This window comes from Amphibalanus amphitrite, unplaced genomic scaffold (genome assembly GCF_019059575.1).
Source record: "Amphibalanus amphitrite isolate SeventyFive unplaced genomic scaffold, NRLGWU_Aamphi_draft 000803F_arrow, whole genome shotgun sequence".
Taxonomy (NCBI): Eukaryota; Metazoa; Arthropoda; class Thecostraca; order Balanomorpha; family Balanidae; genus Amphibalanus; species Amphibalanus amphitrite.
This window is the reverse complement of record NW_024882297.1, coordinates 164,454-179,402: the sequence shown is the minus strand read 5'-3', so window position 1 is coordinate 179,402 and position 14,949 is coordinate 164,454. Positions and strand designations below refer to the sequence as shown.

Here is a 14,949-nt window from a genome sequence, read left to right as displayed (position 1 = left end):
TTGATATGGTCGATATATTTAACATGGAATGGTGTAATTAAAACAACGATTAAATGGCAAGGCACGTGGCGACGGAAATCGTCTATTTCATTGCGAGCAAAGGCACACTTGAGCCTTTGCCAGTCTCTCGCACAAGTAACAAGTCCAGAACGGACCCTTCCGGAGCCATGGCGCGCAACAACTTATCATCTACTCCCACTCTTGGCACAAACACGCATTCATGAATGACGAGCCCGAAGGAATACCTTAAGCCCTGGAGGAGGACCCTGGTTCCAAGGCACAGTGATCAGCCGGCATTTGTAAATATCAGATCTGCAGTTGATGGAATGGATATAAAACGTCCCTCTTTGTGCAAGCTCGCGGTTCTAGCTATTTTCGTCTTCAGTGTAGACGTTTTCTACATTTCACAGCATGAATCGTGGAAGGTCTAGCGGCAAGAGCTAGCGTTTGGTTAAGCTTGAAGATATGAGCAGTCGGCTTCAAGTCTCTAGTTGACCGTGACGTCTTAGCGCATAATGCCAGCGGTAAGCTAAGGGCGAGACTGAGTCCTGTTAGCTCAGCTGACCAACTCACCCGATCTAGGCGGCTCGGCTGAAGCTCCTCTGATCTCAGCAGCCCTGCCGACCGACTCAGGGACTCAACACCTGGGCGGCAAGACTGATACCCTGGTGTAGATCGGTCATCCTCTCAGCGAGCCGAGCGAGACTGCGCTGGAACGTCTCCTCGGAGGTTAGCGAGCCGACGGGCGGCAGTCGACCGCAGTCGCCCCCACCGGTGGGACCCACGACACACTGGTCGACCGCGGCGGGGCCTCCGTCGCCGTCAGGCAGCTGATCGCCTCGACCACTGCGGTCCTGCGCCGGGCCGTCTCGATTAGTGCTGGTGACCGGACCACCGAACAGCCGCTGGTTGGTGTCACCGGCACCAGCCTCCCTGGGCTGGTGCTGCGGTGGAGTGTCACCACCCGCCGGTCTACCCTGGCTGACCCCGCTGCCCTCTCTGGACTGACGGTGACGTGGGGCGTCACCACCAGCCGTTGGTCCACCCGTGTCGGCCTCTCTAGACTGGCGCTGGGGCGGGGCGTCACCGCCACCGACCTCTTGTCCTTCCCTACGCTCACCACTGGGGGCCGATCCCGCAGCGGCACCCGAGGCCGGCCGCGGCGGCTCGCCAGCAGCCCCGCTCGGCGGCCGCCGCGCCGGCGCACCTCGGTCCCCGTCTGCCGGCAGGCGCTGCTCGCCTGTCCCCGCCGAGCCAACCAGAGACCCCAGCGAGAGATCGGCCCACTCACGGGGGAACGGGCGCGCCGGCAGCGGCTCCGTCACGTCCAGACTGAAGAGGCTGGCGTCTCGGGCGGGCGGGGCCGAGTCCCCGGCACCTCCGGGTATTACGGAGACGCCGCCGGTGTCCGGGGACTGCAGCTTGGTGAGCAGCTGGGTGACGGAGGGCGGGTCGGAGCCGGGCACCTGCAGCAGCTTCAGCGCCAGCTCGTGCAGCGTCCTGTAGAAACAGGGGGATGGAGACCGTCATTAGTACGATAATGCGTCCGTTGGCGGCAGGCTCCAGCTGCTTGGATAAACCATACATTCATTCGTTTTCTTTAACGCAAACTATCAGAATTGAGAGCCTCAGTCACATTGCGCTAGCGAAAAAACTGACGCATACAAGATTAATGACGACAAAAACCACCCCACCCAATCACCCAATGTCTCACTCACTGGTTTTGCGCGGCCAGCCGCTCCAGCTCGGTGTCTCGTTCCGCCAGCGCCTTCTGCAGCTCAGAGTTCTCCCGCACCCGCTGCGCCAAACTGCGCTGAACGGCCTCCACGTCCTGTTTACAAAAAGACCAACAGGTCAGGTCACAAGGTCAGGTCAACAGATAGGAGTGTGGTTTAGTGTAGGGTCTATATTCTCTAGTCCACCGGCGTAATAACAATGTGTTGCACGTAACCACAGCTTTTAGCAACAGTTCCACCGCAATAAGCCCCAGGGAGTGCCTTCGGCGGTACAGTTGAGGTAATTGCCAGTCTAGCAGTACGAGCGACTTTCTCAGGTTAGCCGTCATACCCACGACCTTTGAAAAGACACCGGATGGGTTCCGTTCACCGAAAACAAGCGTACCCACGGGGGGACTCGAACCCCCAATCTTCGGTTTAGGAGACCGACGCCTTATCCATTAGGCCACGCGGGCTGCGGGAAACGGGCGCTGGCTGTCGCAAGCAAATATAAAATGTGGTATATGCTGTAGCGAACACCAAGTTCAGCCCGATACAACCACTCGCCTGGATATTAGCTAGCAACCGCATTATAATGACAATATCAATTAGCTACAGCCCAAACCACACAATGACAGATGACAGAGTCCTAAAGACCACTACCCTCCTCGCTCCCCGCACGTACCGCTCTGAACGAGACGAGCATCTCCGTTTCGCTGGTGAACTGGGCCAGCACCTGGCTCATCTGAGTCTCGTGCTCCTCCTTCAGACTCTTCAGCTCGGCGGCGTGTTTCTCTTCCTGAGTCTGCGGGCAGAGAGTGGGAAGAGGCATGTGGTCAGCCACGGCTACTGACGCGCTGGACACATGCGACCGACGCTAAGACGTCGAAATGTTGTGCGAGCTATCAAGTCAATAAGATTGTCAATGTTACGTTACTGTGAGCGATAACAATAATGGATTTACAAGTTGACGCCATCGCCCATCGCCTGGCAAGAAAAGGGGGATGGTATGATATTCATGCAGGCTTTTGTGCATTCTCTTCAGTCTTCACAAAACCTATACAAATTTTGATATTTATCTAAGCAAGCACCAACTAATTGAGAACAACTCCAAGTAAGCAAATACACTACCAAATTTCCATTTACCCCCAAAACAAACACTGAACTGATAAACTCTACCACATCGTTGCCTAGTGCTGCCACCTTCCCGAAGCTCCGCGCACGCCCCACAGATGACAGCACTGGGAGAGTAGTAAGATTCACGATGCCACGAAAATGACGACGCTTCACTGAGAGCTTATAACACTCAAAGAGATAAAAAGACAACGATCGGCACTACCTATTTATTTACTTACTTATATAACAAGATCGCCGACGGGATTCCCATTTGAAGACAAAGTCAATGCATAAAATCATAACCAAAACACGTTATCAAAAATTGGTTTCCCGCAACCCGTCCCCACGCAGCTCACCTGTATCGTATTGAGCAGGTTCTCCTTGGTCTTTTTGAGCTCCTTGGCGTACTTTTTGTACTTGGCCAGCTGTCGTTTAAGCTCTGCCAGCTCGGTGTCTGTCTCGGTGGTCCGTCGGAGGCGGTCGTCACCCCCGGCGCCGTCAATCGTCTGTCGCTGCTGCTGGTAGTCCCGCATCGCGGCGCTCAGGCTCTGGAACTTCCTGTAGGTCAGGAGATGGAGAGCAGTCGCGAGGGTGAATATATGGAATATTCTGCAGATGTGTAATGTGTGTTAGCACAGATACCCGCACATGAAGTGACACGTCCCCTTGATAACTAATGGTAAGTATCATTGTCTGTATTTCTGTAATTGCATTGGGTCTCCATGTGCTCACTATATCGCTCCCATACCGAAAATAGCGCCCTCGATCCCTCGGTCTGTTCCCACACCACCCCCATCCCATACCACTGCAGGTCCTCATTCTGCACTGAATCTTTTTCATCCCTTGGCGCGTCCCCATACCAGCCCCGTACCTCTGCATGTCCTCGTAAACTCTTGAAACTGTCCCAACCCAGTCTCCACAGTCCACACACTACAGGTCCCCATTTCCCGACTGAATCTACCACAGCCCTTTACCCCTCCCCAAACCACCTCCGTACCTCTGCAGGTCCTCGTTCTCCAGCTGAATCTCCTCCAGGCGATCCCTCAGCGGGCCGTGCTCGTCGTCCTCGGTTGCCCAGAGCGTGCCGGGCGGTACCGGAGGCACACGCACCGTCTCTTCCAGCCGGCTCAGCAGCGGACGCAGGTGGGCCGTGGCTGGAACAGGAGACGGCGACAGGTCAGATGTGGGAAAACGGGTTCCTGGGGTGTGCGGCAACTCAAACAGCGGGTCATGATTTATTTAATTCTAGTAAGAGAGAACATACGTGGAATATCCTGTCAGGCATACTCAAAACTTTAAAATGCCAAGCAGAAGCTGACCTACCAGGCCGTTTTCCGATGTCTCGCACCAGCTGTTTCAGCTGGTTGGTCCACACGGTAAACTCCTTCCAAGAGTCGGCGTGCTCGGCCTGCTCGTTCTCCGGTGGTACAGCCGGTCTGTTGGGCGCGGTCGGTCGTCCAGGCCCCGCGGTGGTCTGTCCCTGTCTCTGAGCCGGCGGCTGACCGCGGGCCGCGGGGGGACGGCCCGGCGCCGGCCGCTGCCCGCCGCCGCGGCCGGCCGAGGGTCGTCCACCGGTCGGGTCACCGCCGGCCGACTGCCAGGCGGGCAGAGGTCGGCCGGTGCGGGGTCGCGGCGGCAGCTGACGGGCCGTCGCCGACAGGGGCCGTCCGTCGCGGCGGACGGGCACGGCCGCTGGCCAGGCCGGCTCCGAGGCGGCGGTGCTGCCGGCCGTGGCGGTGCGGGAGCGCGGATCCTTGGACTTTGTCAGCACTTCCACCATCGTGTTGGAGTTCTGGTAGATGGAGCGACGGATCACATTACCATCAGCTGCAGGAGGAGCCATGGACTGCAGCTCTGCAATGTGAAACATAAGGGGCATACATGAACTCAATGTCTCATAAAGATGATAACCATGTAATATCTATAACTATGAATATCAGGTAAGATAGACATACTGGGACATGTGCAAGCTACAGGTATCCACCTGCTTAAAAACATTGAGCTTTTTACTCTACATGCTCAGCGCTCCAAGCACCTTTTGGATAGTATAAATTATGTCCCCCAGCAAACCAGAGGTAAACATCCAGGAAGAGCATATAAGCACCTTGCAATGAGATCTTACCAGGATAGAGATAACCAGGCAAAATCTACTGCAAGCAAGCCAAGGTCCATAAGCCAGTGTGAAGGCAGTCTTTTATATGGCAGATTAGAGCTTTCAATATGCAAAATCTTGCCCCCATTGGCCACCAATTCCAATCCAATGGTATGTTAAATCCTCCTCGCAACAACTGCAATGGCACCTCAGTGCAAGGCATGACATTGCAGTTGATGTGATCAGTTGTAATGGCATGCAATGTGGTGCAGGGAATTGATACAAGCAAGACAAATGCATTTTGACTTGACTCTAGTAGGCTTGCATCAAGCTTGCCATTTCTGGTAAGAGTAAAGATTTCTGCACATTTACCCAATATTGATATTTCCTTGTAACCAAGACTCTGAGAGTCATCTGTTAGACTATTCATATTTTATGACGAACTTCAGTATATAAGACAAAAATGTTATGTCTTGATTTATTGAATCTTGATTAACCCGCGCCCTGCTGGGGGTCCTGGATTTCCACGCCCTGCTGGGGGGGGGGGGGGGTGTTCAAACACCCCCCCTTCTAACTCGGCTCCTGGGCCACGTAGCGATACGCGGAAGGCGGCGTTCGAAAGAGCATAAAAAATAATGACGAAATCACTTCGGTCAATTTTTTGGTCAGGTCAAAGGTCAGGTCACCAGAGGTCATTGAAGGCAAAATTTCGCCGCTTTCCAGGTCGAATGTCGACAATTTACAAGAAGCCAACGCATAACTCGGGAACCAATAGAGCTACAGCGCTGCGGAAAAGCGCATTCGATAGCCCTATTAGCGCTCTTTCTGAGTAATTCTCTCAGATTTGACCTAGCGTCAACGGTTTTGCCTGCAGGGGGTCAAAACTGCAAAAATAGCCGATTTTTTCGGAAACAGTTTTTCTGCAATAACTTTTGACCCAAACCTTGTACGAGCTTACTTTTACCGGCATCGTGTTCCTCTCGTCAAGACGCATCGAATGAACTATAAGTTGACCTTGAAAGGTCAACTTGAAAATTTGACCTCAGTTCAAGGTCATGACCTGACCGGAAAGGGTCATGTTGCATATCAGTCGATCCGTATCGTCGAGCTGAACACATCTAAGGTGTTTTCATCGCTCTAGCATGCCTCTATCAAAAGTTATTTGCGAAAAACTGTTAGATACCATTCGTGACCTAAGATGACCTCAGGGGCATAGCCAGGGGTCACGGACACCATTTTCATGTTCAGTGTGTCTAAACCACTTGTAATTCAGTGTTTGGGAGTGTTTATAATGCTTTTCGTCCAAAAGAGGCGCATTTCAATTTTCTCCCATTGACTTATAATGGGGAGGTCGCAAAATTGACCTGACCTTAGGTCATCGATATCAAAATTCTGAGATATACATTTTGTACATGCTATTGCTCTTAGTAATCGCTGAAAGTTTCAAAGCGATCGGTCACTCGGTGTAGCTATGGCAGACATTGAAACTTTTTATGAGGTGAGGTCACTTCAAGTGACCTGGTGACCTGACCTTGAATGACCTTGGTCTGAAATTTTCACAACATGTGTAGAATTGATGTATGATAAGGTGTACCAAAAACGGCGGCGCGGAGCGCCGCCGTTTTTGAGATATCCGCGAAAAACCACAGGGGGGGGGTGTTCAAACACCCCCCCCCAGCAGGGCGCGGGTTAAATGGAATTTGAAATTGCTTTGGCAACGCAAGGTACAAATTAATGCAAAGCTGACAACCATGCAGGTGCAAACAAATCAGGAACAGCCTGAACGTGCCAAACCGTTCTGATTCTGCAATACCAATACGAAAAAGCGACAAACACAGCTCACAAACTGTGTCCGGCTGAAAACAAAAACCACTGTGACCTTTTGGGAAAGAGGACCAGAAGAGGCTTGAACGCGTGCAACGTCGTGCAACAAGAATGGTCGCACAACTCAAGCACCTCCCGTACCCCGAACGACTCCGTCGACTGGGACTACCATCACTCTACTACCGGAGGCGCAGAGGCGACATGGTGACCGTATATCAGCTGCTGCACGGAGGGTTGGCCATATCGCCAGAAAGCTTCTTGACCCGGAGCAACTCAGCTCGAACCAGGGGCCACGAGTGGAAGCTCGAGAAACCGAGGGCCACCAACAGTGTTCCATTTTTCAGACTTTTTGGTGGCAAATCACACCTAATTGGGAAAATACTTTCATCCCTAAAATATGAATGACCGACTTTGCTTCATCTCTGAAAAATGTTTCGTTTATTCCCAACAGCCAGTTTACATGTCACTCGACAGTTGCTGCACCCTCATCCTTTTGTTTCACACCATGTCAAGATCCTGACATGAAATCCTGGTTTATCAGTTGGCATAAAAATTGGCATTACACCATTTTGCAAAAATACTCCAGTTATTTACTTCCCTTTTTCTCATCCTAGGATTTTTGTTTCTTCATCGGCACACCCAACCAAAATCAAATTTTAGAACACTGGCCACCAAACTCGTGCGCAGAAACGCGTTCAGCTTCAGGGTCATCAACGACTGGAACTCCCTACCAAGCGCGGTGGTCACGGCACAGTCCGTCAACCAGTTCAAGGCCCAGCTGGACAAGCACTGGGGTGGCATCAAGGCGGTGGCATCATGTACGACACCCCCTATCCCTGAGAGCCTAGCCTGTATCCCGACACGAGCTCGATGAGAGCGGGATCCCCAGGCCAAGTGGCCTTTTCAATCCCGATCACCACGAAGGTAAGGTAAGGTAAGGTAAGGTGACAAAAACGATTGTTGCAAATTTCAATTTTACCGCATCTCAACCAGAGGGTACCTATATCATGATATGAGGCCTTACCAGAGGGTATATGAGCCTGGAGCTATACAGCATACAGTATATATATATACGGCCTTGAGCTATATAAAATATTATAATCAGACGAATCTATTTTATTCCTTGCGCTAAGCATTCAATAGAGAGCGTGAACTTTTGAAATTTGAAATTGGCTCACTTCAAGGCCCTATATACCAGGTAGGGTCGTCCGGCGATTCTACCTGATCGTGACGTCAGCTCGTGACGTCATCTGGGGGCAAGTCTTGAAGTCCCGTTTAAGTCCGTAACCGGACAAATCTTCGTATGGCAATTCTTCGTCGCGCAATTCCTCGTCCGCATTTCTTCGTCCGCAAATCTTCGTCGGCGCATTTATTCGTGTCGCATAACTTCGTCTCGCATTTCTTCGTAAGTGCAAATATTCGTAGCGCATTTTTTCGTATCCGCATTTCTTCGTACGCGCATTTCTTCGTCAAGCATTATTTCGTCCACGCATTTCTTCGTCTACGCAAATCTTCGTCCGCATTTCTTCGTCCACGCAAACCTTCGTCTGCGCATATCTTCGTCCGCAAATCTTCGTCCCCGCAAATCTTCGTCCGCAAATCTTCGTCCGCATTTTTTCGTCCACGCATTTCTTCGTCTACGCAAATCTTCGTCCGCATTTCTTCGTTCACGCAAATCTTCGTCCCGGCAAATCTTCGTCCGCAAATCTTCGTCCGCAAAATTTCGTCCGCAAATCTTCGTCCGCAAATCTTCGTCCACAAATCTTCGTCCGCAAATCTTCGTCCGCATTTTTCGTCCACGCATTTCTTCGTCCACGCAAATCTTCGTCCGCAAATCTTTGTCTGCGCATATTTTCGTCCGCAAACCTTTGTCTCCGCTATCTTCGTCTCCGCAAACATTCGTCCACAAATGTGGTTCAATAAAACCATGAAGAAATATCAGACCATCAAGTGATTGACGAATTTAATGCATGGAATGGATGATCGAAACTTTTGATGTCAGGTAGATGAGGTCTGTCAGGTGAAGCTATTGTATTCGGGAGCCGAGAATTGAAACATTCCATATCATTTGTGTCCCGGACATTCTTTTTTTTCGCGGTCGATGAATGACAATATAATCTCTTGTACCCTCGCCGGCATAGGCGGCGGAACGGGGAGGGCACCGGCCACCGGGGCACCGTTCCCCTCTTTAATTTTGGCCTTTTAACAGTAGCCCTATGGGCGCTGCATGGAAAGAATGGGACTAAAAGTCGGCAGTGCCGTGCCCCCCCCTAATTGAAGGTGTTCCGCCGCTACTGCTCGCTGGACCTATTTGTTTTCTACGTACGCCGGCCGAGGGGGGGGCGGGTACGACCCCCCCCATCGCCGTCTCGCCACTGGTGGAGCTAGCGCGTCGCGGAAAAAAACGAGCGTGTGCGCCGTTACGAGACGCAGAGGTTAATACCCGATTTTAAGGCCTTCTAGGTCAGGGGTCGGCTTACAGCCCGCGGGCCGGATCCGGCCAGGAGGGTGACGGTTGGATCCGGCCCGCGACCATCTGACGTCCGGCCCGCGCAAGTTTTGTCTAGAAGTAGAATTAGACAAAAAACACCCGCAAATGGTGTTTATAAACTCATGAAGTGTGCGAAGGAAGAACTATTGTGCCAAAGCACATTTAAGTCACTTTTATATCGGAGTCGATTTCTGAAGGAACCGCGGGCCGGAACACGACGTATGTCGATGATACCAGCCGCGGGCCAGACGTCAGATGGTCGCGGGCCGGATCCAACCGTCACCCTCCTGGCCCAGGGGCGTAGGCAGGGGGGGGGCCACTGGTCCATGGCCCCCCCCCCTTGGGCGCCGAAGGCGCCCTTTGCGATTGGAGGGCGCCGAAGGCGCCCTCCAATCGCAAATGCAATTGTGATATAATCGAATCGAAAAACAATCGCGACTGGAGGGCGCCCTCCAATCGCGAATGTGTTTACAGGGAAAATACGGATGGAGGGCGCCCTCGGAGGACGCCCATTCCAAATACGCCCTCCAAATACGGTTGGAGGGCTCCCTCGGGCGCCCTCCAACCACATTTGTAGGCTGTAGCTCTCTAAGCGTAACGGTGGTCGCCTATGTAAGCCGCTGTCCTGTAAATAAGCGCCCTCTCACCCGAAGGCGCCCTCCTGTAGGTCGCCACCCTGCTACACATTGCCGCCCTTCTGCTGATCGGCGTCCTCATAATTATTGGCGCTCTCCTACCTAATGAGCCCTCATGTGAAATTTTGAAGGCCGCCTTTCTCCCTTTTGGCACCCTCTTGTTCAGTGCCGCCCTCCTACCTATTGGTTCCCTAGTCCTTCCTGTTGAATGTTAATCGGGGCCCTTCTCCTATTGGCGCCCTCGTGTAGATCGCCGCCCTCCTAACCACTGGCACCCTCCTGTTGATCACCGCCCTCCTATCCACTGGCACCTTCCTGTTGACCAGCGCCCTCCGCACAGACGCCCTCCTGTTCGTGTCATCCTCTTGAGGAAAGGCGCCCTCCTCACCATTGCCACCCCCATTTTAATCGTCACCCTTCCGCTCATTGGCGACTTCCAGTTGATGACCGCCCTCCCACCTATTGGCGACCTCTTGTTGATCGCCACCCTCCTATTGGTGCTCTCCTGTTCCTCGCCACCCTCTTACCTGGTGGCGCCCTCCTGTTGATTGTTGATCGGCGCCCTCCTACCTATTGGTGCCCTCCTGTTGATCGCTGCCCTTCTATCCATTGGCGCCCTCCTGCTGCTCGCCAACTTCCTACCTATCGGTGCCCTACTGTCGAAACTCGGGATGTTGATCGGGGCTCTTCTACCTATTAGTGCCCTCCTGTGGATCGCAGCCCTTCTACCTATTGGCAACATCCGTTGATCGCTGCCCTCCTATCATTTATTTACTCCTTTGGCATGTTTTTCAACTTAGTCGTTCTATTGCACATAGTTGATGTCTTGCCTGTGAAAACTGCCACAAATGAACGTGCATTCAGCACAATGAATGAAGTATCTATACCTACCAAAACTATCTACGCTCTACGATGCATAAAACACGTCTTTGGTCTTAACGGATTGATCCTACTTTACGTGCATCATGGCATCTATATGGATTACGATTAAGTATTGTCAACAGGTTCGGGCGCAACAGCAGGCATCTGAAGTTTCGGTGATTGAAACTGGTTATGTGGGTACACTGTATGCAACTGTGAGAAGGCTATGAAGGCTGGTCTGAGGTAATTTGGATGATGTTTACGCATCTCGCGCTCCGGTATCAATCCGATACGGTGATCTGGTGCGTAGATATGCCACCGCCAATAAACTTTTATACATCGACACCCATGAGCCAAGCTTTCTGTACAGTTTGTGTGGCAGCGGCCCGACCAAACCTTAGGTATTTTTTACACCTTCAAATTTGGTAAAAGAGCGAGAGGAGCTTTGAACAGTGATCGTATAAAAGGCGTGCCTAAAAAGCGGAGGAAAAGGTTGTTTTCAAAAATTTCGCGCGCCTTCGGCGCAGCATTTCAAGAACACTTGACCTTTTGTGACCTGGAGTATAAAGAATACACACGATGCAAAATCAATGCAGCACGACCTATACGAGGTTACGCAAAAAAAAAACTGGTGGCATGGTAAAAAACGCCTCCCAACCCCCCAACCCCCACTGAGCGATTTTTTATCTCGCGACCGTATGGCGCCCTCCTTGGGTGAGGTGGCGCCCTCCAAACCCTTGGCCCCCCCCCTTCGCGATTTTCTAAATACGCTGCTGTCCTGGCCGGATCCGGCCCGCGGGCTGTAAGCCGACCCCTGACCTAGAAGGCCTTAAAATCGGGTATTAACCTCTGCGTCTCGTAACGGCGCACACGCTCGTTATTTTCCGCGACGCGCTAGCTCCACCAGTGGCGAAACGGCGATGGGGGGGGGGGGGGTCGTACCCGCCCCCCCCCCCCTCGGCCGGCGTGTATGTAGAAAACAAATAGGTCCGGCGAGCAGTAGCGGCGGAACACCTTCAATTAGGGGGGGGGGGGGGGGCACGGCACTGCCGACTTTTAGTCCCAAATTCTTTCCATGCAACGCCCATAGGGCTACTGTTAAAAGGCCAAAATTAAAGAGGGGAACGGTGCCCCGGTGGCCGGTGCCCTCCCCGTTCCGCCGCCTATGCCGGCGAGGGTACAAGAGATTATATTGTCATTCATCGACCGCGAAAAAAAGAATGTCCGGGACACAAATGATATGGAGTGTTTCAATTCTCGGCTCCCAAATACAATAGCTTCACCTGACAGACCTCATCTACCTGACTTCAAAAGTTTCGATCATCCATTCCATGCATTAAATTCGTCAATCACTTGATGGTCTGATATTTCTTCATGGTTTTATTGAACCACATTTGTGGACGAATGTTTGCGGAGACGAAGATAGCGGAGACAAAGGTTTGCGGACGAAAATATGCGCAGACAAAGATTTGCGGACGAAGATTTGCGTGGACGAAGAAATGCGTGGACGAAAAATGCGGACGAAGATTTGCGGACGAAGATTTGCGGACGAAGTTTTGCGGACGAAGATTTGCGGACGAAGATTTGCCGGGACGAAGATTTGCGTAGACGAAGAAATGCGGACGAAGATTTGCGTAGACGAAGAAATGCGTGGACGAAAAAATGCGGACGAAGATTTGCGGACGAAGATTTGCGGGGACGAAGATTTGCGGACGAAGATATGCGCAGACGAAGATTTGCGTGGACGAAGAAATGCGGACGAAGATTTGCGTAGACGAAGAAATGCGTGGACGAAAAAATGCTTGACGAAGAAATGCGCGTACGAAGAAATGCGGATACGAAAAAATGCGCTACGAATATTTGCACTTACGAAGAAATGCGAGACGAAGTTATGCGACACGAATAAATGCGCCGACGAAGATTTGCGGACGAAGAAATGCGGACGAAGAATTGCGCGACGAAGAAATGCCATACGAAGATTTGTCCTGGAATCGTTTAAGTCCTATGCAAATGGGCGATTTTTGAAGCGCTGTAGAACAAACTCTGCTTAAGCTAGCACAAAACTAAGTGCACCATCGGAAAGCCGAGACATTTTTCTTCAAATTATCTAAGAAGCGTTTTTCACTAAACCCACTAGTTTTTCCAAAAACGCGTAAAAAAGCCCCCATGCCTCCGCAGCCTCCCTTCCGCCGGCCGCCACGCCGCCGCGGTAGTGTAGTGGTTAGGATGCTCGCGCCGTAATCCAAAGATCGTGCGTTCGAATCTAGGCGCGGGTCGTACTTAAATCGAAATTGCAAGCAGAATATGTGTTTTTTCTTGATAAATCACTTATATTACAGCTGACCGTTCATAAAACTATCGATAGCAATTGACTGAAACCCAAAATATAGAATACATTCTAATAAAACAAATTCAAATATGGCGGCCGTTGCGCCAGACTCCGCCCCCGACTCCGCCCCTTCGTGTGACGTCATCTGTGCACTTGGACACACAGGGAGATAGGGGACGACATGGGCCTGGCTCACTTTAACTGCTTTGCAGTACGAATCAACAAGTTTCTTAGATTAGAACGAATTAAGAAAAAACTCGTAAATTTCCATTTTGTTTGTATGTGAATTTTTGTTAAATAGTTTCATTATATAAAAATTTGTCTGGTAAAAATTTAAGGAGCTAAGATAAAAAATTATGATATTTTGAAAAGTTTTACTTTTTATCCGCAAGGTTTCACCTGGTTTCAGCGCTTGTTTCTGAGCAAAAAAATTATGTTCAGAAAACTTGCGAGTGTTTTTATTGAATATATGAATGTTGTTTTGAAATGTCGTACTTATTACAACAAAAGCAATTGTTGATCATAAAAAAGAAATTACGTATTGTGATAGCTCAATTAAAGCAAAAACTAATATTTCCTCGCACAAAATCTGAAAAGAATCTTTAATTTTGACTTTGTTACCATGACAACTTGCGCTGCATTCATCGCTTTTCGGTAATTAAACAGGTATTGCCTGCCTTTTGTTGTTCCATGTCGTATATCTGTAAGAATCTTGGTGTGTTTCATGGACCCCCAACCATAAAACGTAAAATCAAAGGCACATGGCACGAGACCATAAATTAAACAACTAAATGGGTTTCTGAATTCAATTACCAAGGACTTGTGGTGAGTCAGTCTGAAAGTAAATATTTACTGGACGGACTTGTGTGCATGATATGATATCCAATTCCATTGTTCATGTTGTCCTCTCATTTGCATTCTGATTGTTTTATATTTTCATTTATGTCTTACCTTGCATTTAAACTTCAACCTTTTTATTCTATCTAAGGATCTCATGTGACAGCAACATAAGCATTAGGTAGGTACCTCAGCAAATTATTTACCCTTTCGTCAGCTTTGTTTTGCCATTATTATTATGGTATCGGTAACCCTGGCGTCACCGGTAGCTTTTTCGTTCAAGGCTAAGGTTTCCTGTATCAGGCCGCCGTGCCAGGCCGAAGCATGCTGTGACGTCACTGGGTAAGAGAAGATAACGTAAAGAACAACTCAGGCAGACTCAAATCGACTCAGGCAGACTCAAACTGACTCGACCGACTCAAACCGATTCAGATCTACTCAGACTGACTCAAACTAACTCAGACCGACTCAACCGGCTCAAATCGATAGACTCAAATCGATTCCGATCGACTCAGACAGACTCAGGCAGACTCAGACCAATTCAGATCGACTCAGACCGACTCAGATAGATTCAGAACGACTCAAACTGACCCAGAACGACTCAACCGACTCAAATCGTTCCGATCGACTCAGACAGACTCAGAACGACTCAGACAGACTCAGAACGACTCAGGCAGACTCAAACCGACTCGGGCAGACTCAGACCGACTCAGATAGACTCAGACCGACTCTGATAGACTCAGAACGACTCAAACTGACTCAGACCCACTCAACCGACTCAAATCGATTCCGATCGACTCAGACAGACTCAGAACGACTCAGACAGACTCAGGCAGACTGAAACCAGCTCAGGCAGACTCAAACCGACTCAGGCAGACTCAGACCGATTCAGATCGACTCAGATAGACTCAAACTGACTCAGACCGACTCAACCGACTCAAATCGATTCCGATCGACTCAGACAAACTCAGAACGACTTAGACAGCCTCAGACAGACTCAAGCCGACTCAGGCACACTCAAACTGACTCGACCGACTCAAACCGATTCA

General features: G+C 50.6%; 2 protein-coding genes and 1 non-coding gene across 5 annotated transcripts in view; 1 reads left to right on the top strand and 2 right to left on the bottom strand.

Moving 5' to 3' along the window:
- Positions 1-7,945, bottom strand: LOC122366402 (eukaryotic translation initiation factor 3 subunit A-like). Of its 3 annotated transcripts, none has more exons than XM_043338632.1 (7): positions 7,926-7,945; positions 4,155-4,685; positions 3,829-3,985; positions 3,188-3,389; positions 2,401-2,520; positions 1,719-1,831; positions 1-1,500 (listed from the first exon to the last, which is right to left on the bottom strand). In XM_043338632.1, exons 2-7 carry the CDS (start codon positions 4,672-4,674, stop codon positions 630-632), a joined length of 1,983 nt encoding a protein of 660 aa, XP_043194567.1. In that variant the 5' UTR covers positions 4,675-4,685; positions 7,926-7,945; the 3' UTR covers positions 1-629. The 3 variants fall into 3 exon arrangements, with proteins under 3 accessions (XP_043194567.1, XP_043194566.1, XP_043194565.1); XM_043338631.1 differs by lacking the exon at positions 7,926-7,945 and adding an exon at positions 7,772-7,911; XM_043338630.1 differs by lacking the exon at positions 7,926-7,945 and adding an exon at positions 6,889-7,067.
- Positions 2,119-2,191, bottom strand: Trnar-ccu. The gene has a single exon. It is a non-coding gene; the product is annotated as a tRNA-Arg (tRNA).
- Positions 7,946-13,738: 5,793 nt separating the features above from the next.
- The window catches only part of LOC122366398 (serine/arginine repetitive matrix protein 1-like), a 28,757-nt gene continuing 27,546 nt past the window's right edge, over positions 13,739-14,949 (top strand). Inside the window, exon 1 of the mRNA XM_043338609.1 lies at positions 13,739-13,888. The gene's annotated coding sequence lies outside the window, so the exon portion shown is untranslated. The remainder of the gene's footprint in view (positions 13,889-14,949) is intronic.

Coding starts and splice junctions, on each gene's coding strand:
- LOC122366402 (XM_043338630.1), bottom strand. CDS start 6,919: ATGGTAGTCCCAGTCGACGGAGTCGTTCGGG. Junction 3,986..4,154: donor AGACATCGGAAAACGGCCTG/GTAGGTCAGCTT, acceptor CTCCTGTTCCAG/CCACGGCCCACCTGCGTCCG. Junction 1,501..1,718: donor CGGCTGGCCGCGCAAAACCA/GTGAGTGAGACA, acceptor CTGTTTCTACAG/GACGCTGCACGAGCTGGCGC.